Source organism: Puntigrus tetrazona, chromosome 17 (genome assembly GCF_018831695.1).
Source record: "Puntigrus tetrazona isolate hp1 chromosome 17, ASM1883169v1, whole genome shotgun sequence".
NCBI lineage: Eukaryota > Metazoa > Chordata > Actinopteri > Cypriniformes > Cyprinidae > Puntigrus > Puntigrus tetrazona.
Genome location: NC_056715.1, coordinates 21,624,105 through 21,651,822, shown reverse-complemented (window position 1 = coordinate 21,651,822; position 27,718 = coordinate 21,624,105). Strand labels below are relative to the sequence as shown.

At 38.2% G+C, this 27,718-nt stretch overlaps 2 protein-coding genes across 3 annotated transcripts in view; both read right to left on the bottom strand.

Moving 5' to 3' along the window:
* Nucleotides 1-18,682, bottom strand: part of itpk1b (inositol-tetrakisphosphate 1-kinase b) — a 33,411-nt gene extending 14,729 nt beyond the window's left edge. The window contains exons 1-4 of one of the 2 annotated variants that reach the window (XM_043262675.1): nucleotides 18,331-18,682; nucleotides 16,401-16,559; nucleotides 7,192-7,216; nucleotides 1,062-1,187 (exon numbers count right to left, since the gene is read on the bottom strand). In XM_043262675.1, the coding sequence (XP_043118610.1) occupies nucleotides 1,062-1,187; nucleotides 7,192-7,216; nucleotides 16,401-16,495 (246 nt within the window). In that variant the 5' untranslated portion in view covers nucleotides 16,496-16,559; nucleotides 18,331-18,682. The remainder of the gene's footprint in view (nucleotides 1-1,061; nucleotides 1,188-7,191; nucleotides 7,217-16,400; nucleotides 16,560-18,330) is intronic. The other variant, XM_043262674.1, reaches the window with a different exon arrangement.
* A 1,143-nt stretch (nucleotides 18,683-19,825) lies between these two features.
* On the bottom strand, nucleotides 19,826-27,702 carry plk4 (polo-like kinase 4 (Drosophila)). The gene is made up of 16 exons (XM_043262673.1): nucleotides 27,457-27,702; nucleotides 26,634-26,729; nucleotides 26,437-26,532; nucleotides 25,189-25,303; nucleotides 24,009-24,990; nucleotides 23,819-23,904; nucleotides 23,072-23,424; nucleotides 22,874-22,978; nucleotides 22,121-22,223; nucleotides 21,881-22,030; nucleotides 21,665-21,798; nucleotides 21,392-21,486; nucleotides 21,171-21,300; nucleotides 20,944-21,087; nucleotides 20,395-20,501; nucleotides 19,826-20,264 (listed from the first exon to the last, which is right to left on the bottom strand). The coding sequence occupies exons 1-16, from the start codon at nucleotides 27,484-27,486 to the stop codon at nucleotides 20,165-20,167; spliced, it is 2,826 nt and encodes a 941-aa protein (XP_043118608.1). The 5' UTR covers nucleotides 27,487-27,702; the 3' UTR covers nucleotides 19,826-20,164.
* Nucleotides 27,703-27,718: the final 16 nt, after the last annotated feature.

The window sequence follows — 27,718 nt, the reverse complement described above, 5'->3', positions numbered from 1 at the left end:
GGCAAACAAATAAAAACAGTAATCAATACGATAAAAACAACAGATCATTTCCATGCTTTGACGTAAAAATTACGTTTTTATTATGTATGAAAAGCACACACTCTATGTCAGACTCGCACACGGTTCGCACGCTAACGTTGTTAGCGCTAATCTGACGACTTTATCAGCAATGTTCACTTAAAAACAACTTAGCTTCTCACAAGCAAGGTAACAAGGGGGCTGGTGGTGAAGAAAAATCACCCAAAGCGGTGCATTATTTTTCTAATAATTCATGCTTTCAGCTTTTTTAAAATTCATGATTTTTCTAATAATTCAGCGGTTTATTGCCAATTATTCCTTACATATTATGGGTCTTATGAGTTTTTGAAAGCAATCACAAAAGGCTCATGTAAAATCTGTTCCCTATTTTAATATATATTTCAATTATAATGCAATGCCGATTTTAGCAGCCATTACACCGGTCTTCAGTGTCAAATGATCCATCAGAAATCATTCTAATATGCCGATTTATTTATTATGTATCTTGTGATACCATTTTTCAAGACTAATCTAACAGCATTTATTTTATAAGTTCTGTATACATATATTTGTGTTCTGTGTGTATTTGTTATGTATATTTAAACACAAACACATGCAAGTATATATTGGAGAAAATATGTTAGGTTGAAACATTGAAACCAGTTATGAAAGAATAATAATAATAATAATCATAATTCAAAATAATAATTACAAATGAGATTGCTTTCATTTTCCTTTGAATTACAAGTGAATGACAAAGAGATTGCATTCAAGGAAAAAAAAAAATTGAGGAGCCTTTTTCTAAAAAAGTATGTGACTGATACACTACACAAAATCTATAAACTCCAATCCGCAAGTTGGCTCTGACTTTCAGCATCAATCGTCAGCTTCTACAGACAGTTAATCGGGGCAGAAATCTGGGCAAAAGTTGTGTAGTGTACTGCAGCCTTTAATCAGATTGAAATTCCTGCATCTTAATCGGAGCTGTAGATGGAGGCAGGGTCTGAAGAGCACAGAACACATGTTTAGACAGGCTCTCTCACCTGCACTCGCTGGACCAGCAGCAGGGACTGGGTGTCGTTCTGGTCCGCTTCCAGGATCAGGTCTGTTAGCTTGTGAATGATGACATCCAGGGGACCCTGCTCCTCTAACGGCTGACTCAGGTCGAGCTGCAGAGAACGGGAAAGGTGAAAGGTCATCATTTACACTCAGAGCACGAATCTGCTGCAGTGCTGGCAAGGTCAATATAATGCGTGGCTGACATGCATTAATTTTATTATTAATATTAATATCATTACCAGGAAACAAACTGTTTGAAGTTGAGCATTTTTGGGGGTTTTTTTGTTAATTCACTGCAATTTTTTTACAAGCATAATTTTTTTTTGCTGACTTTTGATAACCTTATCAAATGTCCATGGCAAGATAGCACGGCTGCAGTGGAATACGGTGTACAAAAATATTAAATGTCCTGGCAGTAGTTAATGAATAATGAATGTAAACAATACATGTAGTGTGCCATTTTAGTATATTATGATCTTGTGTTTTCACTTTATACCATTACAAAGAATGTGTCTACAATACATAAATGTTTCAATGATTTAATCAAAAAGCAGAATCCTTATTCGAGCTGTTTTCAAACACTGGCACCTAGAAATCCAGAAGCCGTTTCTGTATGATTAAATGTGACACGAAATAACTAAAAAGCTCAGCTTGACCGGTACTATAAAATCTAGATACTACTAAAATTCAACCACATCTTTTTACGATGCTTATTGCTTGGGACCATGATTTAAATCTCTGACCGAATCTTTTTGACTGATTAGAAACGGTTCAGTTCAATGAATCTATTAATGAATCTATGTGTGTGTGTGTGTATATATATATATATATATATATATATATATATATATATATATATATATATATATATATATATATATATATTTATCAGAAAATAAGAACTGCTTTTAAACTTTAATTTCCCTTTCACTTGGTGGCACATTAAACCAGTGGCGCAATAACCCTTACGTAAAAAAAAAAAAAAAAAAGGCAATAGACTATTTATGGCCAAGAGCTAGAGGGACACAATCTATTTCCTTGTATGGTTGAATGTTTAAACCCATCTGACTTTCCAAAGCGGCTTTATATTTAGTGGTTTTTCCCCCCTTCCACTTGTTTCCAGCAGGGGCCATCTCCCGAGTGGTCAAGCATCGATGTTAAGAGCAACTCCAGCCTACAACCAGCTCAAATCCCAAGGTGCTGATGTGCTGACAAACCTGTTCTGCCTCTGATAATCTCATGCTTACTGTACACGGACAGGCCGTTCCACCACGAGCCCTCTGTGGACAGCGGAAACACACCCCTGACGGCCTACGGTCGTGTGTTTGTCCTTGCTGAGCAAGGCGCAGCGCCACAACTCTCTCTCGGTTTGTTGGCTAAACAGCGGCTCCTCCTTCGCACGGAGGAGCTGTAAAGTAACTGGAGACGGATCTCTAACACATAATACACTGCAGAGTTACTCGTGCGTAATACTTCATAAAGACAGTTGGAGGAAAACCGATACAGTGGTATAATCAGATCAGACCTTACTAGTACAGGTCTTTCATCATACATTCATGAGGAAATCTCATTTCAACTGTTACACTGTACGGTGCATTGTACAGTCAATTTACATTAGAGAGCAGAGCTTAGTTACACTGTTATTACCAAGGTATTTTAATATGAATATAACACTCTCTAAGGGTTAAACGCAGCTGTAATAAAAATCATCAATAACAATAAGTTAATTAACAATGTACATAATTAATATATATATCTTTTTTTAGTTTAGTTGTTTGTTTAGTTACCGACGATAATATATTATGCCGTGTTAACAGCCACTTCCTCTTCTCCATTCATGTCTGTGTAGAGACGCACAACCAATCAGTTATTCATGACGCTTTACGCCATCCGAGACACAAGTAACAAAACACCAAAGTCTGTCCGCCCGCTCCTCAAGGCACTACACGACCCGTGACGTCCGAAAACGCCTCTGCACAGTTTATTTCACTTGATGTTACGCAGCCAGAAGCAAGCGAACGAAACGTATAAAAGCAAAAAAAAAATAACTAATCTGAATCTGTAACTGTTCACAGCCCGTCAGATTCCTCATTACTAAATCATCCCGAGAGCCGATGGCAGAAATGAGCAAGCAGAGGTCAGAGACTGACCGGGCGCTGCGCTGATGATGACTCATGCCCACAGATGGCTGCCGGAGGGGAGACGTGCAGAATAAAACCCCAAATGAATTTAGGTGAGCTGTTCGCCCAGTAACATCCTAAAGCTGTCGTTCAGAGTTAAAATCATCAGGACGAGAGACGATTCGTAGCAGCGCGCGGTAGCTTTGAAAGCAAGCCATTAATAAGCCACAGAACACAAGGACGTGCATTTCTGCCTGGGTGAGGCTGATTTGATAGCAGTTAATCAACAGTAAAGGTTCCTTTTCAAATCTATTGGATACGCATAGAAAAACAATAGAACATATTAACATACGTTGAGTCACATGAAAGCAACTGAAGTTATTCAGTGAACAGAAGTGAATGGTTCGCGCTTTAACATTAATAACAAACAACAGCAGCAGCTTTCCATTAAAAGGCTTTAAAGACCGAATGCAGGTCTTAAAGCCTTTAATGCAATTACTATCCCAATTTGCCATATTTGATGAGCTATATGAATGCGTGTCAATCGGTGTTTATATGCTACTTTAAATATGTTCACATAAACTCACATACGCTTACATCTGCACCTAAAGTGTAAAAATGTGTACCTTTTCAAAAGGTACTGCCCCAGTCACAGCCTTTGTATCATTTTCGGGCCATATCTGTGTGTCTTTAACTCATACTGATTGCTTTTAAGCCGTCTTTGTAAAATCTCTCAGGTTTCATTTCAAATGTTGTTACTTGAACACATTTTTTTTGGCTTTAATGGCCTTGCTGTCAGGTGAAAAATTATTTTGGAGGCCAAATTACAAAGACATCCGTTATGGAATCGTGCGCACCATATGTTGACAGAAAAATATTCCATTTGCTGCATCTACAGTGAAACATGTCATTTGTAGAACCAAAAACAGCCTTGAATAGAAGAAAAAAGCAGAGGCAGGGGGGCAAATCTATGCCTGCTGATGTCATCGCTCTTTAATCTTCCCTCATTCATGAAATATTGACACTCTTCCCAGCTAGGGTTCATGTTTGATGGATCCATTTCAGAAAATAAGCGAGAAATTAGAATAAAAGCCCACTGAGAAGAAAGATAAGTACCCTATATCTATAGGAATAATGTAGAGCACATGAAGATGACCAGAGTAAATGGCTGAAAACCATTAAAGAGGGCTTTGACTAATTATTCATCACATTATGATACAAAATGTATCAGTCAAAAGAAAAAAGAATGGACCTAGAGGATTCTTCGTGGATCAATGCATTTGAGAGGAACAGGAAACATCCTAATGGAGTCTCACCGCTTCAAAGCTGGAGGATTAAACATGAATCATGAAGCGTTTAGCGAGGAACTGAGCCTGATGAAGTCATTGCGCAGGTTAATGTGGTTGAATGTATTACAACTTTACGGGATTACACAGACATAACGAGATTGGCCAACAAGTACAGAAGAGTAATAGAGATGATGAGCAGTACAAAAAGTCTGACTCAGGTGTGTTTTGTTACATTTGATTTCACAAACTGTATTTGGCAATATTGTTAAATCACAGACAAACAAAAAAATTGTTCAGAGAAGTTTCCAATGTCTTTAAACGCAACTATGCAAAGTAAGTAAACGCAAGTAAAATGCTAAATTGTAAATGTGTGGGGGAAAAAAGAAATCACATATACGTGTGTATGCGTGTGTGTTTGTGACATATGAGGGTGCAAATTTGTATATTGACATGGGTATGACACAGGTATTACAAGGAGAAGGTGACTTATGAGACAATATCTCAGGAGGACACTGCCAATATTCCTGTAATTCAAAAGGCTTAAAACAAAAAAACATACAAAATGGGTTTTTTTTTTTGGTTGGTTGGTTGGTTTTTCTTCTGGGAAATCTAAAAAAGTTTCCTTTGGTGTAGGGTTTAGGGTTTTAGTGGTGTAGGGCGAAAGAAAATACAGTTTGTACAGTATAAAAACCGTTACCCCTATGGAGAGTCCACATATAACCAGAAATACCAACATGTGTGTGTGTGTGTGTGTGTGTGTGTGTGTTGAAGGCAATTCCAAGGAGCCTGTACTGGGCTATTAATTCACCAGAGACTCCTGCCTTTGTTTTTCCCACACTTAAATAAAAAGACTTGAGGTCAGCCTCAAGGGACTGCTTGCTTTTTAGAAATTCGCATGCATTGATGTGACCCCCGATTACAGTGAAGGTCAAACACGCACACGGAAAGTGATGACGTAGCCGAGAGCAAACAAGGTCAAATGAAGCAGACATCTACATTTTTATAATGCATAGGTTTCTATGACTGTTAGGTGCTTACTTAAGCCTATACGATATCTTTGGTGTGTGTTCCTTCCAGCAGGTATTACCCAGAACTTGTACTACTGGAGAAACTATTTTCAGCTATTTTCAGAGACTAAACAATAACACGATGCTCAACTGCAACGCAAAGTAAGAGTCTGTGATCTTTAACATCCAACTCTCCGAGGATCCTTAAATGTTCATAAATATTGTCATTTGCTGAAACACAGTGTTCGTTTTACTGGCAAGGATTTTGCTTTGTGGTCTCACAGCGAAAGGAACGCTTACCAGACCTTGGGTTTGTTGATTGGTCAAATGCTAACATTAGCATGCTTAGCCAAAACCAATGAGAACAATTTGGGCTTCACTATCAAAACAGTTTCTCTAATGAAAACAAGCTAACCACACTTTCCGCTTTCAAACACAAGCCGAACAGACAAAGAGACAGAAATATTTTGTGTTTAGCACTTTTCAGCTCTAAACACCTGCTCAATCTCCTAAGAATCAGGAACAGAGCTTCAGCCTGTATATTATCAACAGGCCCTGAGCATTTCATTCGCATTTTCAGTTCATCTGTACACTGTTATACGCAAACAGCCGCATACCCAACACATCTTTCTACTTCTACTGTAAACTACTACTAAACATTCTCCCTATAAAGTGGTTGTGAAACCAGAGGCCACAAGCTTTATTTTTAATATGTTTAATACAGTGTCCGCTCACTTTTTTCAGTGGACTTTTTTCAGGAAGTATTATTCTCATAGGGATTTTTGAAGGGTTCATCGGGTGCCCATTTTACACAAGTTCTGTATGACTCTTTTGGGTCTTAATGAAAAGTCTATAACATAATTTGGTTAAAATTTCTCTATGGTAATGTAAAAAAAAAAGAAACATGTCAAAATCAGATCTGTTTTCATTAAGCCATTCTAGCCCATGTCGCTTTAAATGCTAATGAGCAGAAAAAGTGATTTATGAAAAAAAAATATTATTTTCTTCACGCGAACATAGATGCATCCACACAGACCTGGGATTATCGCATTCTCTATAAAAACTAGAGTAAAGTTAATCCTCCGTGTCTTCAGTGGCTCAGATGTCGGGAGTAAATAACAACTCGCTATGTTCATTATTACATCCAACAACAAAACACCTCAATAACTCGATCTAAGACATTGTGTCTTCTCCTGTAATGGAGTCAACAAATGTCTGTGTGGGAGGGGCCTGTGCAGAACCGTCATTCTGAAAGGAATCTCAGCCACAAGGTCAACCACAGCATTTTACTGGAAGTAAATTTTATGTTTCCATAGAAATATTTATGTTCATTTCATATTTTCAAGGGAATGTACTACACTACCCATAATTCTGTAGCAAGGTCCACCAATCAGAATGTAAAGTATACAAGTTTTGTACACTAAGGAAAAGAAAACAAGAAACTGAACTGCAGTGGATAAATTATGCAGAGCTAGCATTTGTTTTACTGGTCAAATGATCAACTGAGAGGATCATTTATTATTTCACACCTGTCTCTGGAACAGGTTTTATTATTGTGTAATGAAGGAACTTTATTTTATATGCGTAGCACTGAATATTTACCATTAACTTTTAAAGGTTGTAAATTCTACGTTGTATGAAACACAGCACAGAAAATCTTTACAAAACTTGACTAAATGGCAAAATAGTTCCACTTACCTGAACAACTTCTATTCCTCTTTTCCTGAAAGAAACAAACAAACAAAAAAAACGCACATTACTTTTTTCCTCAGGACAAAAAAAGGAAAAAAAAATGGTTTTAACAAAAAAAACATTAAACACATTTTTTTTTTTTTTACATTTAGGATACCATCATACCAGATTCCATTCTGACATAAAAATGAAGCCTGGATAAAAATATCTGTTGCCTAGCAACACAGAGTTGAGATCCAGAGAACCCTAACTGTCCGTAGGATGCGAAACGACACCCGAAGCTGGTTTGAGCTATAAACCGTCATTCGTCAGAGCCATCAACGTGCCTGTGCTGTTAGAAAACCTTGACATTTAGACAACGCGCATCAAGGAACAACTGTCAGAAAGCAAGCGCTAGTCGAGTGTTGCAATTTACCCAAGCATTTCTAGAAAAACAACAAGACGACACAAGCTGACACAACAACAACCTGTCGAATTTCTTAACTTGTGTGCTACATTTTACTTAAAGCCAGAGTTCACTCAAAAATAACAATTCTCTCATTAATTACTTATCCTCGTGGAAGACACAAATTAATATATTTTTGATGAAATTTGAGAGCTTTCTGACCCTGCACAGACAGCAATGCTACTCTCGTGTTTAAGGCCCAGAATGTTCTACAACATTTTGTTGCACTGTTTAATGACTGAAATACTCCCACAGGAGCTTAATATAGATTGCAAACGATTCCAAAACAGAAAGTTTATTCACATACCTTTGTTTTATTGTTTCGAGAGGTGATCTAAATATTTGTGGCTGTTAAACAAATGGAAAACCGGCGGGCTTTTTCTACAGTACTGTGGATGTTTTGCCATCCAGGTCTCTGAATTGGTCACGTGACTGAAAAAGTTGACATTTTGTTTTCTTGCATACAAAAAGTATCCTTCTCGCTTCATAAAATTACGGTTATGGACTTTTTTTAACGATTACGTTTCTGGGCCCTTGCCGTCTATGACAGAATGACAGAATTTTCATTTTCGGCGGTACTATCCCTTTAACGCTTCGTAGCGAGATCCTGAAACCGGATCCAAATAGATCAGGCACACTGGTGGGGGAAGCCCTTTGGATGAGTTTACGGGGTCATCAGGAAGACAGGCAACCATTTTCCCTACTAACGTCAAATTATTCCACAGCAAGGTCGAGATAATCACAAAGTACATAAACCAGAGCTTATTTATTATTCTGTCAGGAAACGTCATGAGCGGGAGTTTGTGGGAGTTATTTAAGTCTCAGAGTGCAAATCAACTTTTCTGTGGGGTAATTTATTACGGGGCGATAGATTCAAAAAATATTGATATGGAAACCCAAAAAAAACATTTACCCAAAAAAAACCACAGAGCCCCAGCGCCTGCCTGAAAAAAAAACGCTGGGTCAGATCAAACAGACAAAGCGTGCTTCAACTCCTCCTGAACACCGCTGTCAATATTGCATTAACCAAAACGCATGCCAGAAGGTGGGAGAGAACAACGTCCGTTGAGAAATGGGAATTATTAAACTGACTTTATAAATCAGAGGTCCTTGGATAATGTAGTCTGAAGGCACTTAAATGTCAGCACTCCCTCAGAAACTGACAGGGAGTATCAGTGTTTCGTTTAGTCCTTTCCTGTCTCCCGGGGCTTAGCATAACATAACATTTTGTCTGAAGATTAATTGTAATACAAACAAGTGAGACGGATAAAGCAGACAAGCAACTGCGGTGAAATCCAGTTTTAATGACGTTTACATATCTAACATGAGTTTTTAAATATGCTTAAAGATGTGCGTATTTATAAAAATCTTCATTTGACCCTCTAACTCTAGCACTATCTATTCTAATTCTATGCTAGGAAAATAAAACACTTCACTCCTTTTAGACTTGCCCTCTATTCATTGACTAACAGCTTGTTTTCTTAAAAAAAAAAAAAAACACTAGCTTCTCTTTTTTTTTTTTTTTTGCATTCTATCTATTTGTTTTGTTTTCACGTATTATGCAAAAAGCATATGTCAAATGAGAAGCGGAGTTGAGGACTTCGCTGGGTCACGGTGACAGACCAAGGCTGCTGGATTTAGAGATCGGACGTGTGTGCTGCAGGTGCAGCTCAGATTTCACTGGATTTATCTAAATCGAGCAGAAAACATAGGAAGCGCGATCGCTTTTTATTATGACTAAAATACGAACGAGGCTAAAGGAAGCATATCAATAAAACAACGTGCTCACTTTCACGTGTTTTCATTATTAAACTGACAGGCTTCGTCGTGAACCACAAGGTAAATTAATAACGCCGTTCATAACAGAAGATGAAGTCTCTTTTCGAGACCTTTTAGTTGTTCGAATTTTTTGTTTGATTTTCTCAACAACCAGTCAAAAGGTTTTCAGAACTATTATGACAGCATTATGAAAAAAGAATATCATATTATTGAGGATATGCGATATTCCTGAACCACACTGGTTATCGGACAATTGATATTTCATTGTTCACAGTTATATTTTCAATCAAGCAACCAATGATTTATTGATTTATTTTTATTAATCCAACTTCTGACAGTTTTATGAACGTACATAAAGACTTTAAGAGCTTTTTAAAAGCCAATCAACTTAAAAAAATCTATCACTTTTTAATAAATTGTACTAAAATAAAATGAAATAATTTAACTAGCATGCAGTAATAACTTTTACTGAAATTCTGATCAAACTGTTAAAAGTGGTTTTACTTTTGTCTCGTTTTCTCAAAAAACAAAACTCTTTATTTTACATCTAAAGTATATGCATTTAGGCAAGTTTAGATATTTGTATTGGAATTTTTTTAACATTTAAGAGTGACTGGCCATAACAAAAAAAAAAAAATTATCAGCTTGAGTGCAGAGTGCTTGCCTAGATACAGTTTAGAAATATTTGAACTTCCTGAGAACAAATGTAAAAAAATAAATAAATAAATAAATGTGATGGGGGTGAAGTCCAAACCCTGTCTTGCATGCGATTCAAAGATAATGTCCGCGCTTCACTGAGCGCATTCATAACACTGGCCTGGAATTGGTGAGATGAACACGTGTGGTTGAAGGCCTCCACCGACCGTGATGGCTCTGCCAGCTTCCTCAAAAATGGTGCACACGCAAGGCAATACTCCACCTCAATTTCCTGTTGAATTCAGATAAACAGCTAGTCCCTGAGCGATTATTGCAACTCTGCGACACACGTGCGTCCGTCCCGTATCAGGCTTATTCAATACGAAACCAGATCTATTAAATAAACATTCTGTAAAATGTCAGTAAAATCGCAACCTCGTTTCTTGGAGCGCACATTTATGACCTCTGTTTATCCCTGCAGCTGTGAGCGAGGTCTGCTTATAACGTCGTCGGGGAATATCACAACCGATCGCCTTCTGGGACGAGACACACACACACACACACACACACACACACACACACGCTTGCACATGTTGGCGGGCAAAATATGCATTGGTTACCAAAAACACAAACCGCCTGAATCGACTGTTGTTGCTATGCTTCTCTTGTTGCCCTAGTTACAAACAAACTGAAACGGTTGCTTGGTAGCCCGCAATTAATTGTGAAATGAAGAAAGAAAGACTGTTTGTGCTGCGATCAATCATAAAACTTTAAATCAGCTACTAGAATTTACATCAAATTTGCAATAATAACTACAGCTTTCGTCACAGTATAACATTAACTTTATAGCAGCCCTCCTAATAATAACTTGGTTTCACGTAACCCTTAATGCTCAAAATAATTAGCATGAGTAAGGCAAAAAAAACTGTTTAAACAAATTAAATGTATTATTTTGATCTTTTCTTTCTTTGGAGCTTATAGAACTATGGAAGCCAGTTTCTGACACTTACGTGTAAATATGCATTGTACTGTATATCATTGTATTACGAAGCAAGCAAACATTTAAGAATCAGAAGATGATCAATGTCCTCTGGCTTAAAAATATACAAATATTAAATATTTAAGCGTTTGTTGTTTGATAAACACCATACAGAGGGTTTGGACAACGTAACTGAAACACTGGCCAATTTAGTGTTGGAGGTTTCATGGCTGACTTTGACCAGCCTGGTGGCCAATCTTCATTGATTGCTCATTCCATCAGTAGGAGCACAGTGTGAAGGTTTAATTAGCAGAATAATAGCACAGTTTTGCTTAAAATATTGCAAAGCACACAACATCATGGGTGACACATCAGAATGTGACCCAGACAGCAAGCCTTTGTGACGTATCAAGAGCCACGGTATCCAGGGTAATGTCAGCATACCACCAAGAAGGATGAACCACATCCAACAGGAGCAACTGTGGACGCAAGAGGAAGCTGTCTGAAAGGGATGTCCGGGTGCTAACCCGGATTGTATCCAAAAAACATAAAACCACAGCTGTCCAAATCGCTGCAGAATTAAATGAGCACCTCAACTCTCTTGTTTCCACCAAAACTGTCCGTCGTGAGCTCCACGGGGTCAATTACCACAATCACGTAACATTTCCAGAAAAACGACAAACAACATGACAGCCCTAGAGAAAGCCAGTCCTGAAAATAATGCAGTTAGCGTCAACACATAAATGTGCGACAGGGCTCAGAACGGCTGAACAGATCTTCCCTTAACTCCGATCGACTCCGGACAGCTCAAGTAATTTGTTTGAAGAGGTTTCAAAAGGATTAACATTTTAATCCACAAAACATTTTTAATCTGTGCTAGTGTGACTGATGCGCTCATGAGGTCACCGATATATTCAAGTGACATTCCGACTTGCGGGAACTTGATTTGCTCAAAAACGTGAAAGTCCTTGAGTGACCAGGCCAGAGACCCGATATGAACTCAATCAAACACTTCTGAAGAAATCGAAAAAAGATTTGCCCACTGGCTGTATTCATCTAACCGGATAGAGCTTGAGAGGATCGGCAGAAAATCCTCAAATCCATGGGGCAGTTGCACCAACTGTGTTAAAGTTATCCATTGAAGTGTATACATTTTAAACTGGTATTGGGCTGGCATCGATATCGCCAGATACTCGGATACTCAATATCGGACAATCTGTTTACAGACAATCATATCTATGGATTTTTCTTTTTTAATCAACATTATTGCCATCTGATTAGATCACAGACGGCTTTAATAGACCGCTTTCACACTAATGCACAGATCAATGTCCACATATCTGTTTTGTCCTATTCTGAAAAAATTTCCTCTAGGTAAAAATTGTTTATTTTTTATTTTTCTGAACCACTTTAATAAAAAAAATGTAAAAAAGCATATCTAAATTAATTTATACCATGAAACAAACAATTTAACCACAATTTTTACAAAGTTTAACACAAAATTATATTTTAGGTTCCTATGAAATGTTTTATTTTTTCCAAACAAAAAAAATCTGTGTTAGCATGTCTAATTATTTGAAAGCATAAAAACCTGTTTTATTTATTCTTACAATAGCTCTATATTTCTTTCCTCAGAAATTGTGAAATATTTTTAAGGCATAAAACATTTTGATTGATGAAATTTTTTTTTATTTTTTAAAATAATTAAAAGTAATATTACAGTTAAAACACTGGAGAAATACTGTATGATTATTTTTAATATTTTTTGTAGTAGCCTATTATGTACATTCTACAGAACAATAGTAATATATTTCTGTCAAGTTAAACTTTTATTTTGACAGGTTGCCGAAAATACCTTTACAGTTCTGTGCTGATAGGTTTACTGAAATAAAACGGTTAAATGCCCATAAGTAACTCTTTGTGTCTAGTGTTTTGAATATTAACTAATGTATTGACAATTTTCCAGCTTTCCATGTTTACCAAAAAACAGAGGTGCCATTGCCCATCTTCTGAAAGATTATTGCATATCTGGATTTAAAAAAAACAGCAAATATGAAGTAGAAAACAGAAACTGTAAGCAGATGCTTATCTAAACAAACCATCAAAAAATAAAAGAAGATCAATCAAATCTGAATAACGCATACCTATCCAGGAAGTGGTAAAAGAGTGAAAAGTTTTGAGGGTGTTGATGAAGTGATCTATTCCATCTATCTTTTGATCACTGATCTGAATCTGATCTGGATGTAGTCTCTTACAGAAACACAATTTTCTCAGATTTCTGTTGAAAATGTTGTTGTTTTTTAAGCCTACCTACATTCAGTTAATGTTAAAAAACAGAATGCATAGAGCTAGAATAAAATGGGTTTCGTTCTCTCTTTTGACATGTTGCGTATCTGATAGTCGTGCAACAAAATATTCTGGAGGCCATGAAAGTTTGTGAAAATGATCAAATGATTGCAGTGTCTGTTGTGCTACGGGCGTCCTGAGTCCCAATCCCTATCTCTCTCCCACTTCACTTCCTGTCAGTTTTGATCCGTTTTATCCTAATGAAGGCAAAAATGCCCCAAAAAAATATCGTAAAAGGGAGATATGCCGGCGGGGAAAGATACTTCAGATTTGCGTCCAATCAAACGCTCTCATTCTAAAAATGTAGCTCCACTAAGCTCATGGTCACCTAAGCCTATCCACTTTTTTCCTGACCGAATGCACTAAAGGCGACTGGTTCGTACTGCATATGCAGCCAATGCCTTGCATTTATATGGCTAGCATGCATTCACTCGAGACTCCTGCAATGGTCTTTCAAGAGTTTCTCTGAAAGCCTCCACCTTCCCCAGCTCCACCTGTATAGATCTGGGTTATTTTATATGACACAGCTTGTTAGCTGCCACAGTAACACTTTCAAAACCATTTTCATAGGTTTAACATCATACCGTCAGCTTGGAAAATGTCTCGATTTGTTTTGTTTTGTTTCCCAACACCAGAGAAATGTCTAAATCATAATTGCAAAATGAGTTTGACAAGATCGACACGTTCAGGGAAAAATGTGGATATAATTTTTTTGCAACAAAATAAATGGGTAACACTTTATTTCGATGGTCCCTTATGAACATTCTGTTGACAATAAGTAACTTTGCACCTGCATGTAAACTAACTTTCATTAGAGTATAAGTAGGCTGATTATCATCTGCTAACTCTATTGTGATGATCTCAACAGACATTCTACTGACTGCAGGTAATTGTTTAAGAACATGTCAGCTTATTCTAACCCTAACCCTGCCAGTCTAATACTCTACTAACACTCCAACGAAAGTTAGTTGACATGCAGGTTCAAAGTTACTTCCCGTCTACAGACTGTTCGCAAGGCACCATCAAAATAACGTGAAACCGAGACATTTAATCCGTTTCTCACACAATGTTAGCGTATGGCATGGGAAAACTTGAACAGCACGAGTTGCGCTGGCAGAGAAAAGTCTCAAATTCATTCACGTTTCGAAGTCAAACAAGTTGGGGTGACCAAACGATGACAGAATTTTCATTTTTGAGCGAAGCGTCCCTTTAAAATGGTACTAAACGTGCGTAACGCGCCAAAGCATATCCCTCTTCGTGATTGGCTGACAGAGCCGACAGCTTACAGTGACAGCATTGTTGTATTCCCGCTCTCCTTCACTTTCTCCGGCTCGGCCGCGCAGTCGCTGAAGAAATCCGATGCAAAGCTGGCTTCACGCGTTACACAATTGTTCATTCAGATGGAGACAGTGACAGTGGGGCACAACGTACAAGACACAAAAAGACACACACACACACACCGCACACATTTTCAACACACACAAAGCCCCGTGTGTAACCTTAACCCTTTGCCGGTCCAGCAGTTCGCTTTTCTCAGGTTACGCGGCCCATACAAACACAAAACTCAAGTGCACGGCCGGCTCTCTCTCATTCACTCTCTCTCTCTCTCTGACTGCTGGCTAATAATCCAGGGCCCTTCAACGATGAGTAAGCCAATCTGCCTGACTGCAAAGTCATAGGGAATAAAAGTGCTGGCACGGCATTAAAAACGGAAAACCGTTCAAAGGTTTCGTAGATTGGTTGGCGGAGACGCTTTAGCCAAAACACATTCGGAGCGAAACAAAACACAGGCTTTGCTGTGAACGCGTTTTATAACACGGCCCTTTACGAAGCGCGATGCGAACGGAACAAAACAGATCGATCTTTAAAACAAGTATAAACACTTTTTTTTTTACTGAGGTAAATTAGCGAGCAACAACGGTGTTGAGTGTTGAAAGCGGTTGCCAGGGTATCGTGGTTTCGTCGCTAAGTGATATTCAGGCATCAACATATAGCTTTGTTCTAAAAAAAACCGCTATAATAAGAACTGAAATATTTTTTTTTTAGAACGCTCAGGGTGTTGCCTTGTAATGCAGCAAATTCTAAACATTCTTAATAATCCTTTCATTTTTAAACAATGCTAGAAATGATAAATCATTCTATTTATTCATTATAAAGTAGAGACGGCTTCAAAAAGGTTATTCGGGGAGGGGCGAAATGCGTTTAGTTTAACATGACGTGTTGCTGGTTTAGTTAGTAATAATTAACGAGTCTATCAACGTTAACCATCACTGGAGAACTTACTTGCTGGCGACTGGCAACCCAGTAATCTGACGAAAGAAAATAGTATAGCGGCAATACGTGTGCATTTTAACAAGTATTATAATAGTTAAGTGTTGTAAATATTGAACATCTCGTATATTAGGATTCAAAAAAGTAGCTTTATTCGTGATGAACAAAAAGCATAAATGCGCAAGCAAAAAAAAAGGAAAACTAAAAGAACGTATTAACAATATTCGTAAATGCAGCTCTAAACTTTTATTGCATGCTTAAAAAATATCAACAAATCTCATCTCGTCAACGATTTAGGTTTTGACTGCTCAAGTAACACGACCAGCCCAACCTGTCTAGATCAGCTCGAACAATAGCATATCCGTATACCCAACCAAAAGCAGACAGGTTTGGAGCAACCCATCTATAAGGTTTTATTCTTGCTATATTATTCAGTGTCATCCGGCTTCTCCAAATCAGACGCCGTCAACCTAAACGGCTATTTCTGCTCATGAGACAAAATACAGCGTTTTAATATGCATCTTTCTTCCGCGCCGCATTACGCAACCTCAAGCAACCTTCCTGGATCTTTCTCAACCGGAGTCCAAAGTACACAGCACGCACGGTGAAGAAAATATCACCACGCACGAGCAAGCCCGCTACACCTTTTTTTTTATTCAAACAACTCTGACGCTGGGACAAGAGCGAAGCAGAGGAGAGTCGTTTTGGATGAGCACCTGCTGTGCTCTTGCACGGAAAGAGATCCAGGCCCACTCTTACCTGCACATCTCCGCGAAGGCCAGGAAATTGAGTTTCTTCATCTTCTTCTCGCTGAGCCAGTAGCCCACTCGTCTGCCTCTCAGGAAAGTCTGCATGACGGCCCGATGTGACAGCGGCGTCACTCCAGTGAAAACAGGAAACAGGCTTGCGTATAATACCCTGTCAAACCGAAGCCAACAGATTATCATCAGAATCTTCGATTGCCAACATTCATCGGTGTTAAAAAAAAAACAGCAAAGACTGAACGGCACCCAATGATGAATAGGCTTGAATGCGTCTGTAAACGTAAAAAAAAAATTATTTCGTCCAAAGCAAAAGTTTAAGTCGGGCTATGGATCGCAATGGCTTTGACGAGAAACCGAGTCAGCTTACCAGTTAAACTGATTTTACATTTCAGATGCGCCATATAATGTTTTAATGTTCTATTAAGACACTAAATACGAAACATCGCGGTTGTGATGAAGCGCGATGCATCAGAGGCAAGTTCAAAAATGCATTTTGGTCACGCAAAGTTACGCGCTACATTGAAAAAACGCAAAAGTAGGTTTTTTTTGGTGTTTGGATTAAGATATTTTGAAGAATGTCTGCGTAACCTCACAACTGCGGGTAGCCATTGACTTCCAAGTATGAAAAAAATACTATAGAAGTCAACGGCTAGCAGCTACCGTGAGGTTATCCGCATCCTTCAAAACATCTTAATCCTAACGCTAAACCAATCATGCGCTCAAAATTCTTACTTTTTCCATACTATGGAAAACAATGGATACCGTCAGCTGCATGGTCGGCAACGTTCTTCAAAATATCTTAAAATAAATAAATGGCAGAAGATTTGGTTGTGGTATACGGCGCGTTTTACGTGAGATAAAAAGAGTTCAATCATTAGAAGCATGGTATTCAAGTGTAGTTTCAGTTTACAAATTCAATCTGCAAAAAAAAAATCATGGACGAATTCAGAGCCTCGTTTTGAAAAGCTGCTGCTAAATTAGTTAAATCTTTACATTTAAAAATTAGATTCATAACTTGCGAGTATGGATGTTTGATTTAAATATTAGGTGAATCATTTACGCATTTAATAAAAAGCATAATGGAAAAAATATTTTTGAATATCACATGCATTTAAAAATCCATTTTAAAATCATACTATACAATGAATTATTCCCCGTTTCAAATGTAAACACACTATGCATTACTTTGGTTGTTAAAGTTTAGTGTGAACATCAGTTTTAATATTTAATCTAAACACTATGCAACATATGCGAATTTAAAATATTTAAACATTTAGCGAAACATAATCAACCATCTGAGAGATTAAACATGAAATTTAAGAGTATAATGAGCAACTGCAGGTCCATCGTCAATGAATCATAGGCTATACAAGTAAAAAAAAAAATTCAATGAGTCATGTTCGTTTTCAACGCAGCATTTGCGAGTTCAAACACTGTTTTGTAAAAAGCATTTTGGAAAAAAAAAATCCGTTCTCAGCAGGTATTGAAACACTCAAAGCACCAGGGACGGTTCAGAGCTTCAAATGAGAATCAATGTTTTAGTCGAATAGTCGACAAAAAGATTTAAACCTAGAACGGAAGATTCGAACATTTGAACCCCAGATCGCCTGTGATTCAAAGATTCGATGCTTCAAGAGAGAGCTGAAACTTTCCGATCGTTAGAAAGCGCGGTGATGCCCACCGATGCTGTCCAGGAAGGCGGCTCGCTAGAATTGAAGACACAGCCTGTCTTTCTCTTCTGGTTTAAGTCTCACTCTTACCGTTTCACTGCTTCCGAAAAGAAACACAATTGAATGTGCCCTTCGTACAAATTCTGTTCATTTACGAAAACAGAAAGCAATACCAGAGCCCCCGGAACGGACTCGTGAAATCCGCCATAAACAACCCATTCAACAGCGGCGCAAACAAGCTAGCACTCCACCTACTTTCAGATTCAGATCATCTCAAGTCTCTGCCGAAGGTTGTCAGAAATCTTCAAGTCGTGTTTTCTCCCCTGCGGACGCGCTAAAAGAGCAGATGCAGCGGGGTAAATACCTGTCTAGCGCATGTTTTCGGGCTCCGATCGGATAGCAGTTAGCTAGCTGGAGGGCAGTCTGGTCTCCATGACTCGTGTTGCTGTGCGTCTGTCGCCGAGACTGAGAATAGAAGACGCTCTGGTGATGATCGGACGAATCGTACGCGATCTGCTCTCGATCCAGACACCTAGAGAGCGAGCACAGCCTCCTCCTGAGGTGGGGCTGGGCTCAGTTCAGTCCGGATAGCTTGCGTGCGTGCGTGCGTGCGTGTGTTCCTCCTGAAGCATGACAGGAGGTTTTCGCCGCTGCTGAATCCGCGGCGGGTTTCACCGCCAGGGGGCGCCGGCGCGGCGTAGTCCCTCACCACGAGCTCACGTCTGATGGGGTTTTGGAGAAAACAAGGTAATAAATTGAAACCACTCGTGTAGTTGTTTTTGCGCTAATTCGTTCTTGAGAATGGAATGGAAAGTGGTTCGAAGTGTTTCTCTTTATAAAAATCGTTGTAAATCAGGCTTTCTGAACAACAAGGGATGTTGTAGTTACTGCGTACACAATAATTATAATTTCTTAGTAATGTTTGACGTTTAAGATTCTAAAACAAATGAAGAACTTATGTTTTGCTGTACAGGATATGCTGGATATATTAGATTATAATTAGATAAACTTGCAACTCATCTCATACTCAGACTAATGAAAATATATTTATTGGATTAAATTATACATATAATATATATATAGATAGATAGATATAGAGAGAGAGATAGATATATATAGATTTTATATATATATAGATATAGAGAGAGAGAGAGAGAGAGAGAGAGAATATTGAGAGAAAGTTAGAGTATTTTTGATTTTTTTAAAAATGCAGGCCTTTGAGAGAGAGAATATTTTAAACAGCATTTAATTTTTAAACATTATTTCATAAAATACACTACAAATGTACTACCATGAAACATTTTACTGATTTTTTTACAAATTTAGTCATGCAGGCCTTTTTTATCCAAAGCGAAATAAGAGAGTACAACAATTTTTTAAGAGACAGCATTTAATTTTATAACACATTATTTCATAAAGTACATGCCACAAATGGAATAAACTACCATGAAACAAAATAAAAAGATGTGAGTTTTCAGCAGTTTCTTAACTTCACTTAACTTATTATATAACTTCAAGTGTCACACATTTACTTTACAAAAAAATACTTTGTGCTTGATTTACTTGCATTGCAAAAATGCTGAAATATAATTTATTAAAAATGTAAAAATATATTCTTGCCTCTAGATTTTGGAGTGAAAGGCCGCGATATCTTGTTTGCATTTTATCATTGTGAGTAACCGGCTGACCGGTATGATAAATCCTGCCCACATGTGCTTTAAATAAACACAGAAAACACAAAAAGCAATAATACACCAGGCAGCAGATGTTTAATGCTTGTGAATTCGTACAGCTAACATTTCATTGAAGTGCCGAGTAGAACTGGTACACAAAAATAAAGGTACTGACTACGCACAAACTAAATACACAACACAAAGACAGGAAGCCCATTATGTACAACATAAAAATATATATATATTTCATAATCTTTGGGACTATATGTACAAATGTTGTTGTTATAAAAAAAATGTATTTACAAACACTCAAAGCACATTCAGGAGAATATGATGTAAAAAAAAAAAAAAAAAAAAACCAGAAGTGCTTCTAACAGCGATGCCCGGGTCAGGATTGTTTGTGTGTTTAGGGCTCATCAGCGTCTGACAGCAGGACTGGCGAGGAGGCCCAGGATAGAGGAAAGACAGTGGAGCTTCTCTTTGACCAGCTCCGGTAACTTTTCATTCTCTTTATACCTGAGAGGAAACAAACAAACAAAAAAAAACATCGAGAACAGTATCTTTTCGTCCTTAAAACACAACAATTGGATTATGCAGTATAGAATTTCCATACATTGCAAATACATTATTTGTTTATAAGCTTTACCTGGTGATGTGTCCATCAGGGGATGTAAAAGTGATGCAAGAGACACCAACTTGAACCATCAGCTGGGATCCGTCATTAAACTGAACCCATACCTCACCAGTTGTTAACTAAAATATAAATGCATATCAATTATATACACGATGCATTATAAATACACACATACACATATATAAGTTGATTACAAATATTTTGTTGTATTTGGCACAGATAATGAGATAATAAAATAAAATAAAAATTAAAAACAAATATTTTTAAAATTAAAAATATACTTTTTATAATATATATATATATATATATATATATATATATATATATATATGCATGCAAAACACCATACAAAAGATTGTGAATAGTACAGAAGAAATGGAAAGGATTTTTTGCAAATATCTCCATTCCATTTAGAATTTTTAAATTCTTTTTTTTTATTAAACCTTATGATTGATCCAGGGCAATTACTGCACTCATTATTAATTGTAAATATTTACCTAATAGTAAAACGACAAAAATGTTAAAAATAAAAATTTTATACCATGCAGTCAAACACTTTACCTGAGAGGCCCAGCCAATGTTAGGCACAAAAATGGACTTGAGCACCTTTCCTGCGTTAAGGGTGCGTTCGTCTTTGCCTGACTGGGGTGAGCTGCCTTTAGCCACACTAGCAGTTGTGAAGTCCGATCCTGCATAGGAAATCATCTAGAGGCAAAGACATAAGATACTGAATGAAATATTTGATTTCAGAGCGGGATTCTTTGGGATAACGTGCACGCGTGACGTACCGACGGTGTGATGTGAGGCGGCTGGGGCGGACTGAGGCACACTTGAGCCACCTCTGCGGGTGCCGCTGGGCAAGACTCAGACGAGCACTGAGGCTGAGAAGCTGAAAAGGCTGCTGGATTTGTGGGTCTCCTGATGAAGAATGAGAGACGGACTTCACGCGTGACTTTTAAATCTCAACCCAAGAGGGTTTTTAGCTCAGGTGACAGATTTTAAGCCTCACCTCCCGATAGTGATGGGAAAGAACGGAGTGTTTTTAGCACTTCTCTGCTCCTCGGCAGTGATGGCGGCTTCCAAAGACAGACACATTCGATGCCCCTGAGAAAAAAAAACATTATAGAGAAAAATTATAATCGCAGGAAGAGCTGACCTTTGAGAGTCCTAAAATAAACACGCAAGCATTGAATGTGAGCCTATCAAAATCCAGAACATCGATTTCACTCTAAGACATACTGTATCAAGTCATGCTTTAGTAGAAAACACGTTGATGCAGTACCTCCTCGGAGAGCTCCATGTAGAGTCTGCACTCAGGACTCACTCCGCTCAGCCCGACGTCTCCCTTCACCGTATACGATTTCCCGCTCTTCTCCACCACACGCACATGCTCGCTCGTCTTATGGGTTTTTGCCCCTAAAGGAAGAAAAACAAAAGATCCTGTAAGCCCAAATCGGCCACGGTCTGCACTACGCACTGCATCATCAGCGTGGCTCACCATCGTAGAAGCACACCTCCAGGTCTGCATTAGGAGCGTTCTCCATCAGCATGCACTTGGCAAATTTTGTGTATAGCGTGACTTTAGGGGTCTTCGATTTCACCAGCTGGACAAACTTGGTGGCATACTGATATTTCTTCCAGTATTTTTCTGCAGTAAATGCAAGCATGTCGCATAATGTCATGAAACCGCCACGTAATAGTGAATATTTTAAACGCATCACACTTTCAAAAGCTTTACCCGGTAAGTCCTCATAGCTGCAGATGAGAATGTCTTCAGGTGGTGAGGGTGGGTGGTCCAGCACGGGAAAGCCTTTCCCTTCATTGGGCTGATACACTGTAACCTAACAACACAGTTGATAACAAAAAGAGCAAACGAATTAGAGACAAGATCATTTTGAGTCATATTTTCCCCACTAATGACAAATCATCATTAGGCTACATGAAAAACAAAATATGCATTTTTCCTTTTGCTCTTTTTATTATTTATGCTACAGAAATAATAAATGTGATTAGATTTGCAATCCAAATGAATGAATTAAAAATTAACTGAGAATAAAATGATCTAATAAAAAAAAAAATAATATGGAATTTTTTTTAATGGTAAATAGTTTTTTTTGTTTTACTATTTTAACTATTAATAAGCAGCAATTTAGGAATTTATTTACTCTTCTACGGAGTGAACAAAATTTGAAACATTCAGAAATCAATCCAATTCTGTGATTTGGTGCACAAAAACATTTTATAATTAATCATTTAAAAACTGTTGTGAGGCTTAATATTTTTCAAAATGGATAAAATCAGGATCCTTTAATAATAGACAGAATGTTTAAAAGAACAATTTGTTTGAAATGGAAATCATACATTATATTATAACGTCTTTACGGGCTGTTTTTAATCAATTTAATGCATCTTTGCTGAATAAAAGTCGTACTGACCCCAAACTTTGTACAGTAGTATTACATCAATCACAATTAAGTTTTTAGTCCCTCACCATGGATCCATCACAGGATATCCTAAGCACTTCTTTGACTCTCTCCTGAGCTCCTTGTCCTTTCAGCAGCTCCATACACACCTCTCCGGAATCCAGGATACTGACCTAAAGAGGAAATACACACCCCGTCACGTCATGTTCTATGTTCACGCTCTGAACTCAATGTATGGTTCACAAGGCCTGAATGGCTTCACTCACCACAGCGTTTTTGGTCTTTTGTCTAATGGGCTTGAGTCTGGCAGCACAGAGTAGAGGGAAGCTCTTCTTAGGACACACTTTCTCCTTCTCTGTCTTAGCTTTGCCTTTGGAGAGGGGTGGACCCAGAAACTGCGTGTCCGAGTAGCCCTGAGATTCTGACACGTGTCCCGATCCAAACCCATCTTCCCTGCAGGGCACTGATTTGTTGTGGGGGAAAAGGTTTGCTTGCTGCTGAGAGTGAAGGCCGCCGGGCTTGTCACTGCAGGAGGTTTGTGTCCCGACTGGCCCTCGTCCGGAGTGGAAACTCCCACCGCTGCCGTGACTGCTCAGGTCTGCCGGCCTCTTGAATGGTCCTGAAAGTCAAAAAATATTTTAAATATCTCAATATGGGATGCTTTAAAAATAAGCTGTAATAAAGAGATACTTCACGCAAAAACAAACATCATTTACTGAACCAAAAAAAAGTGGTTTGAAGATTGTACACATTGATGTATTCCATATAATCATAAACGCGATTCATGTCTTGAGCAGTATAGAAAATTCTGGCTGAAAGAAGTATAGTATATATTATAATATATATAATTTTGTTTTATATTTTTGTAATGTTTTAGTTAACTATAATAACCCTGGTTATTACGTGCATGGCTCCACAGCTTTAGAATTACACAAGAGATGAGTAAATGATGCCAGAATGTTTATTTTTGCTGAAATATTTTAGAAAAAGTTCAATTCTGACTGGAATATTACCATCACTGCTGAACCAGGCCTGTGACTGAGAATCTGGCATTTGTGGTCTCATTGAATGAGTGGATGCAGAGAAAGATGATCCTGGACTGAGAAGAGGGGAAAAGCAGAAATTACAAAAAAAAAAAAACACTTGTAAAATGCACATATGCCAAACTGTATTAATTTTGGATAGAATTGCACCGCCGCTTACTTTGCAGGCTGTTTTACAGGTGGAGAAGGCAGCCGCCCGTGCTCAGAGTAGCCAAGAGGCACGCTTCTGTAACCGGAGGTCGATGGAAATAATCGCCCAGGCCCCGAAAGCGTCTCTTCTGAGTGGCATCTCTCCAGCTCCGCCTCCTGTGGAGCATTGCTGAACCCAGCGCCAGATCGATCCGATGAATGCGCCCGTCTCAAGTAGCGAGAATGAGGCCTTCCGCTGTCAGCACCCATGGGAGCTCTACCGACGCCCATCCTTGATAAATCATCTTGCGAATGCGGCTGCCAATCTTGCCCACTCTTAAAACTGGAGCTAGTGGAATGATGGGAGTGGCTGGGGATCGGGGCCATGCGATTGGGCAAGGGCTGTCCGATCACCTGCCTCGTTTTCCTTTGTAGCCGGCTGCTGCTGCTGCTATTGGTGGCGTTGGAGGCCGTGGATATAGTGGCTATGCCGCTGTCTATAGACCCTCCATCACTGCTCCCAGAGTCTTTGCTCGCGGTGGGCCCGGTTTGAGTCATAAATGGGTGGTCCAGCACAGCAGACAGACTGGGCCTGAGGGCCGGGTTCTTTTGCAAGAGCTGCTGAATGAGGTCCTGAGCTTCTGCCGATATGTGAGTGGGCATCTGATATTCTCCCAAAACCACCTTGTTGAGGGTGTGTTTCACAGTGTCCGTGTCAAAGGGAGGTCTGCCCGTGAGGAAGGCGTAAAACATGCAGCCCAGCGACCAAACGTCCGACTCCAGGCCGTGAGCGCTGCGTGTCGCCACCTCAGGTGAAATGTAGTTCGGAGTGCCACACATGGTGAAGTGCTTCTCACTGGGAAGCTTGAGCTGCGTCGCCAAACCAAAGTCTGCGATTTTAATGTTCATGCTGGTGGTGAGCAGGAGGTTGGACAAGGTCAGGTCCCTGTGCATGATCCCATGAGTGTGGAGGTACAGCATTCCCTTTACGATCTGATGCATGAAGTGCCTTGCTGTTGATAAACAAAAATCTGAATAATAATGACAAGACACTGCAATATCTTTGGCTGTAATTCAATTAAATTGTTTTAATTAATTTTTATGGGCTTTTTTCTTGCATTCATTTTTAGCATGTTGGGTTACATTAGATTCGGATATATTAATAACTATTTGTTTAAAAGTGAGCAAGTGCGTGAAAGTGAAGGACTCACCCTCTTCCTCGGTAAAACGTTTCTTCCTCTCCTTCAGGTAGTGGCTCATCTCCCCATTGTGACACATCTCCAGAACCAGGTATACATAATTACTGTCCTCAAAGTAATTGTACAGCTTGAGTCGGGAAAGAGAAAGTAAGAGGATTAGTCAATATCTACTTTTTGAATAAAAATCCTTCAGGGTGACGGAATCCTTGAAATACTGCAAAATGCATTATATGCACAATAATATCATATTACACATACATAGATCTTTCTTTAATCCATATCTACATGACGGTATTTCAGTGCTGTCTGCTAGTGAGAAACACCAATGCAAAAATCTGAATTCTACTCGCTGTGTTTATAACGTATTTAAATATTTTTTATATAATTGATAGAATTGTATATTGTCTATTAATTCAGTCATGCTTTACACAATTTTTCTCCAATGGATTCCTGACTTGTCCACAACATTTGCAGTTATTTGAACTATTAGTCAGTTTTAAATAAAAAAAATAGCAATGTTTTGGTGTAATAGAATTATTAGTGTTCTAATGTCTTCAATAAGATCCTGACAAATACTAATATCTTTGTACTCTTACACAATAATAATAATAATAATAATAATAACATATTAAAATTACTATGAATATTTTTGATAAATATAATTTTTATTATTTACCACATTTACCACAAGAACCGGGCTCTTTTAATCAAATTTTATCTTGTTGATACCTTACATTATAAATATTACTTATATATTTCTATATAAAAATTATAAAAGTATTTATATACAATCACTATTTATAAGGTTAAATTATATTTAGCATTTTTATTAACATTTTTATAATAAATATAATTTTTTTCTAGTCATACCAAGCCCTAAAACAGGTAGAAGATATAAGTAAATAATAATAATAATATATATATATATATATATATATATATATATATATATATATATATATATATACACACACACACACACACACACATACACACACACACACATATATGTATCTCTCTCTCTCTCTCTCTCTCTCTCTCTCTCTCTCTCTATATATATATATATATATATATATATATATATATATATTTTTTTTTTTTTTTTTTTTTTTTTTTTTTTGATTTTAAAATCTTCTATTAGATTTTAAAGTAAAACAAACTGTTAATATAATTGATTAGATGTATGGGAAAACATCACAGAACTTGAGCATCAGCTGAACTTCAGTAAGTCTGGGTCTGTGATGAGGGTTTAGGACTCACCTCAAGAATCGATGGATGCTTTAACCGACACTGAATCTCCACCTCATTAATGACTCTCTGCACCATGCCAGCTTTGTGCATGGCCTTCTTGTCAATCTGTAAATACACATGGGGCACAGTGAACGGTTTCGAACAGATGCTGTACAACCACAACCCTGGCACTGTGGCTAATTAAACAGCACAAAACACACTCTTACCATTTTGATTGCCACCTCCAAGCCTGTGTTTACAGATTTTGCTCTATACACGCATGCAAAAGAGCCTTTACCCAACAGGGTGAGAACCTTAAAGTCCTGAAACACAAAATAATTGTTTGCATTAGATGGCAGAATATCACAGATGAAATAAGATCATTTCAAGAGATGGATCTGGTCCCCTTCATATTTTCTTCGTCTCTAAACCTCAGAACGCGATCTCCTACCTCGATTCTAAGATTCACAGATGAAGCCAAAATTCGGTCCTCATCTGGATCATTTGCTTTCGTAGTCAAATTGAGCAGAAATGAATGCATCACTTCCAACATGTTTCATGCAGGTTTGTGATCACAGATCAAGACGACAGCTCAAAAGCAGCCCGTTGCACACAGTGTGCAGTCTTTGTTGACGCGTCGCTAGTTACCTGCATCTGACAGTGACATCTGTTCATCACTCTCCCGCTCTCTTCCCGCTCCTCTACCTGACACTGACGCTACCCCGCGTCGCCTAGCAACCGTATCCACGCTCCTAATTCCCAAAACACTTATGATGCACTCAATATACCAGAGGGAAGAGCAGAAGGCGATGTCCAGAACCAGCTATCAGAATGACTTGTTGCTTTAAATTATGATTTGAAGTTTCGTCTTTGTTTATCATTGTTTCCCCAACTTGAAAAAAACTATAGCAAAACAAACCTGCTTGTAGACGTACAGGGGAATGTTTTAGGTATTTTTCTTGAGCTTCAAATATACGTAGAACCTTGAATTGAATTAAATGGTCTATCGGGCTGCATGGCTTTCGAGCTGCAAGCGGCCGCGCTACTTACCTCAATCTTGTCACCGATTGAAACACTCATTTTCACTTCACAACCTCTTCAGACCGAGGATTCGGTAACTCTGTTCAAAATATCCTTATTTGTCCGTAAATGTGAGATGGTTTAACTTGCGCATGATGTATTAAAAAAACATTTAATCGGTATATTTGTATTCCCCTCCAAAATGTTTGCCTTTCCTCCATTTTGAAAAAGTCCGCCCGTTAGAACGCGTAATGACGTAACCGACGTCGCTGTGCAAACTGACCAATCGGTG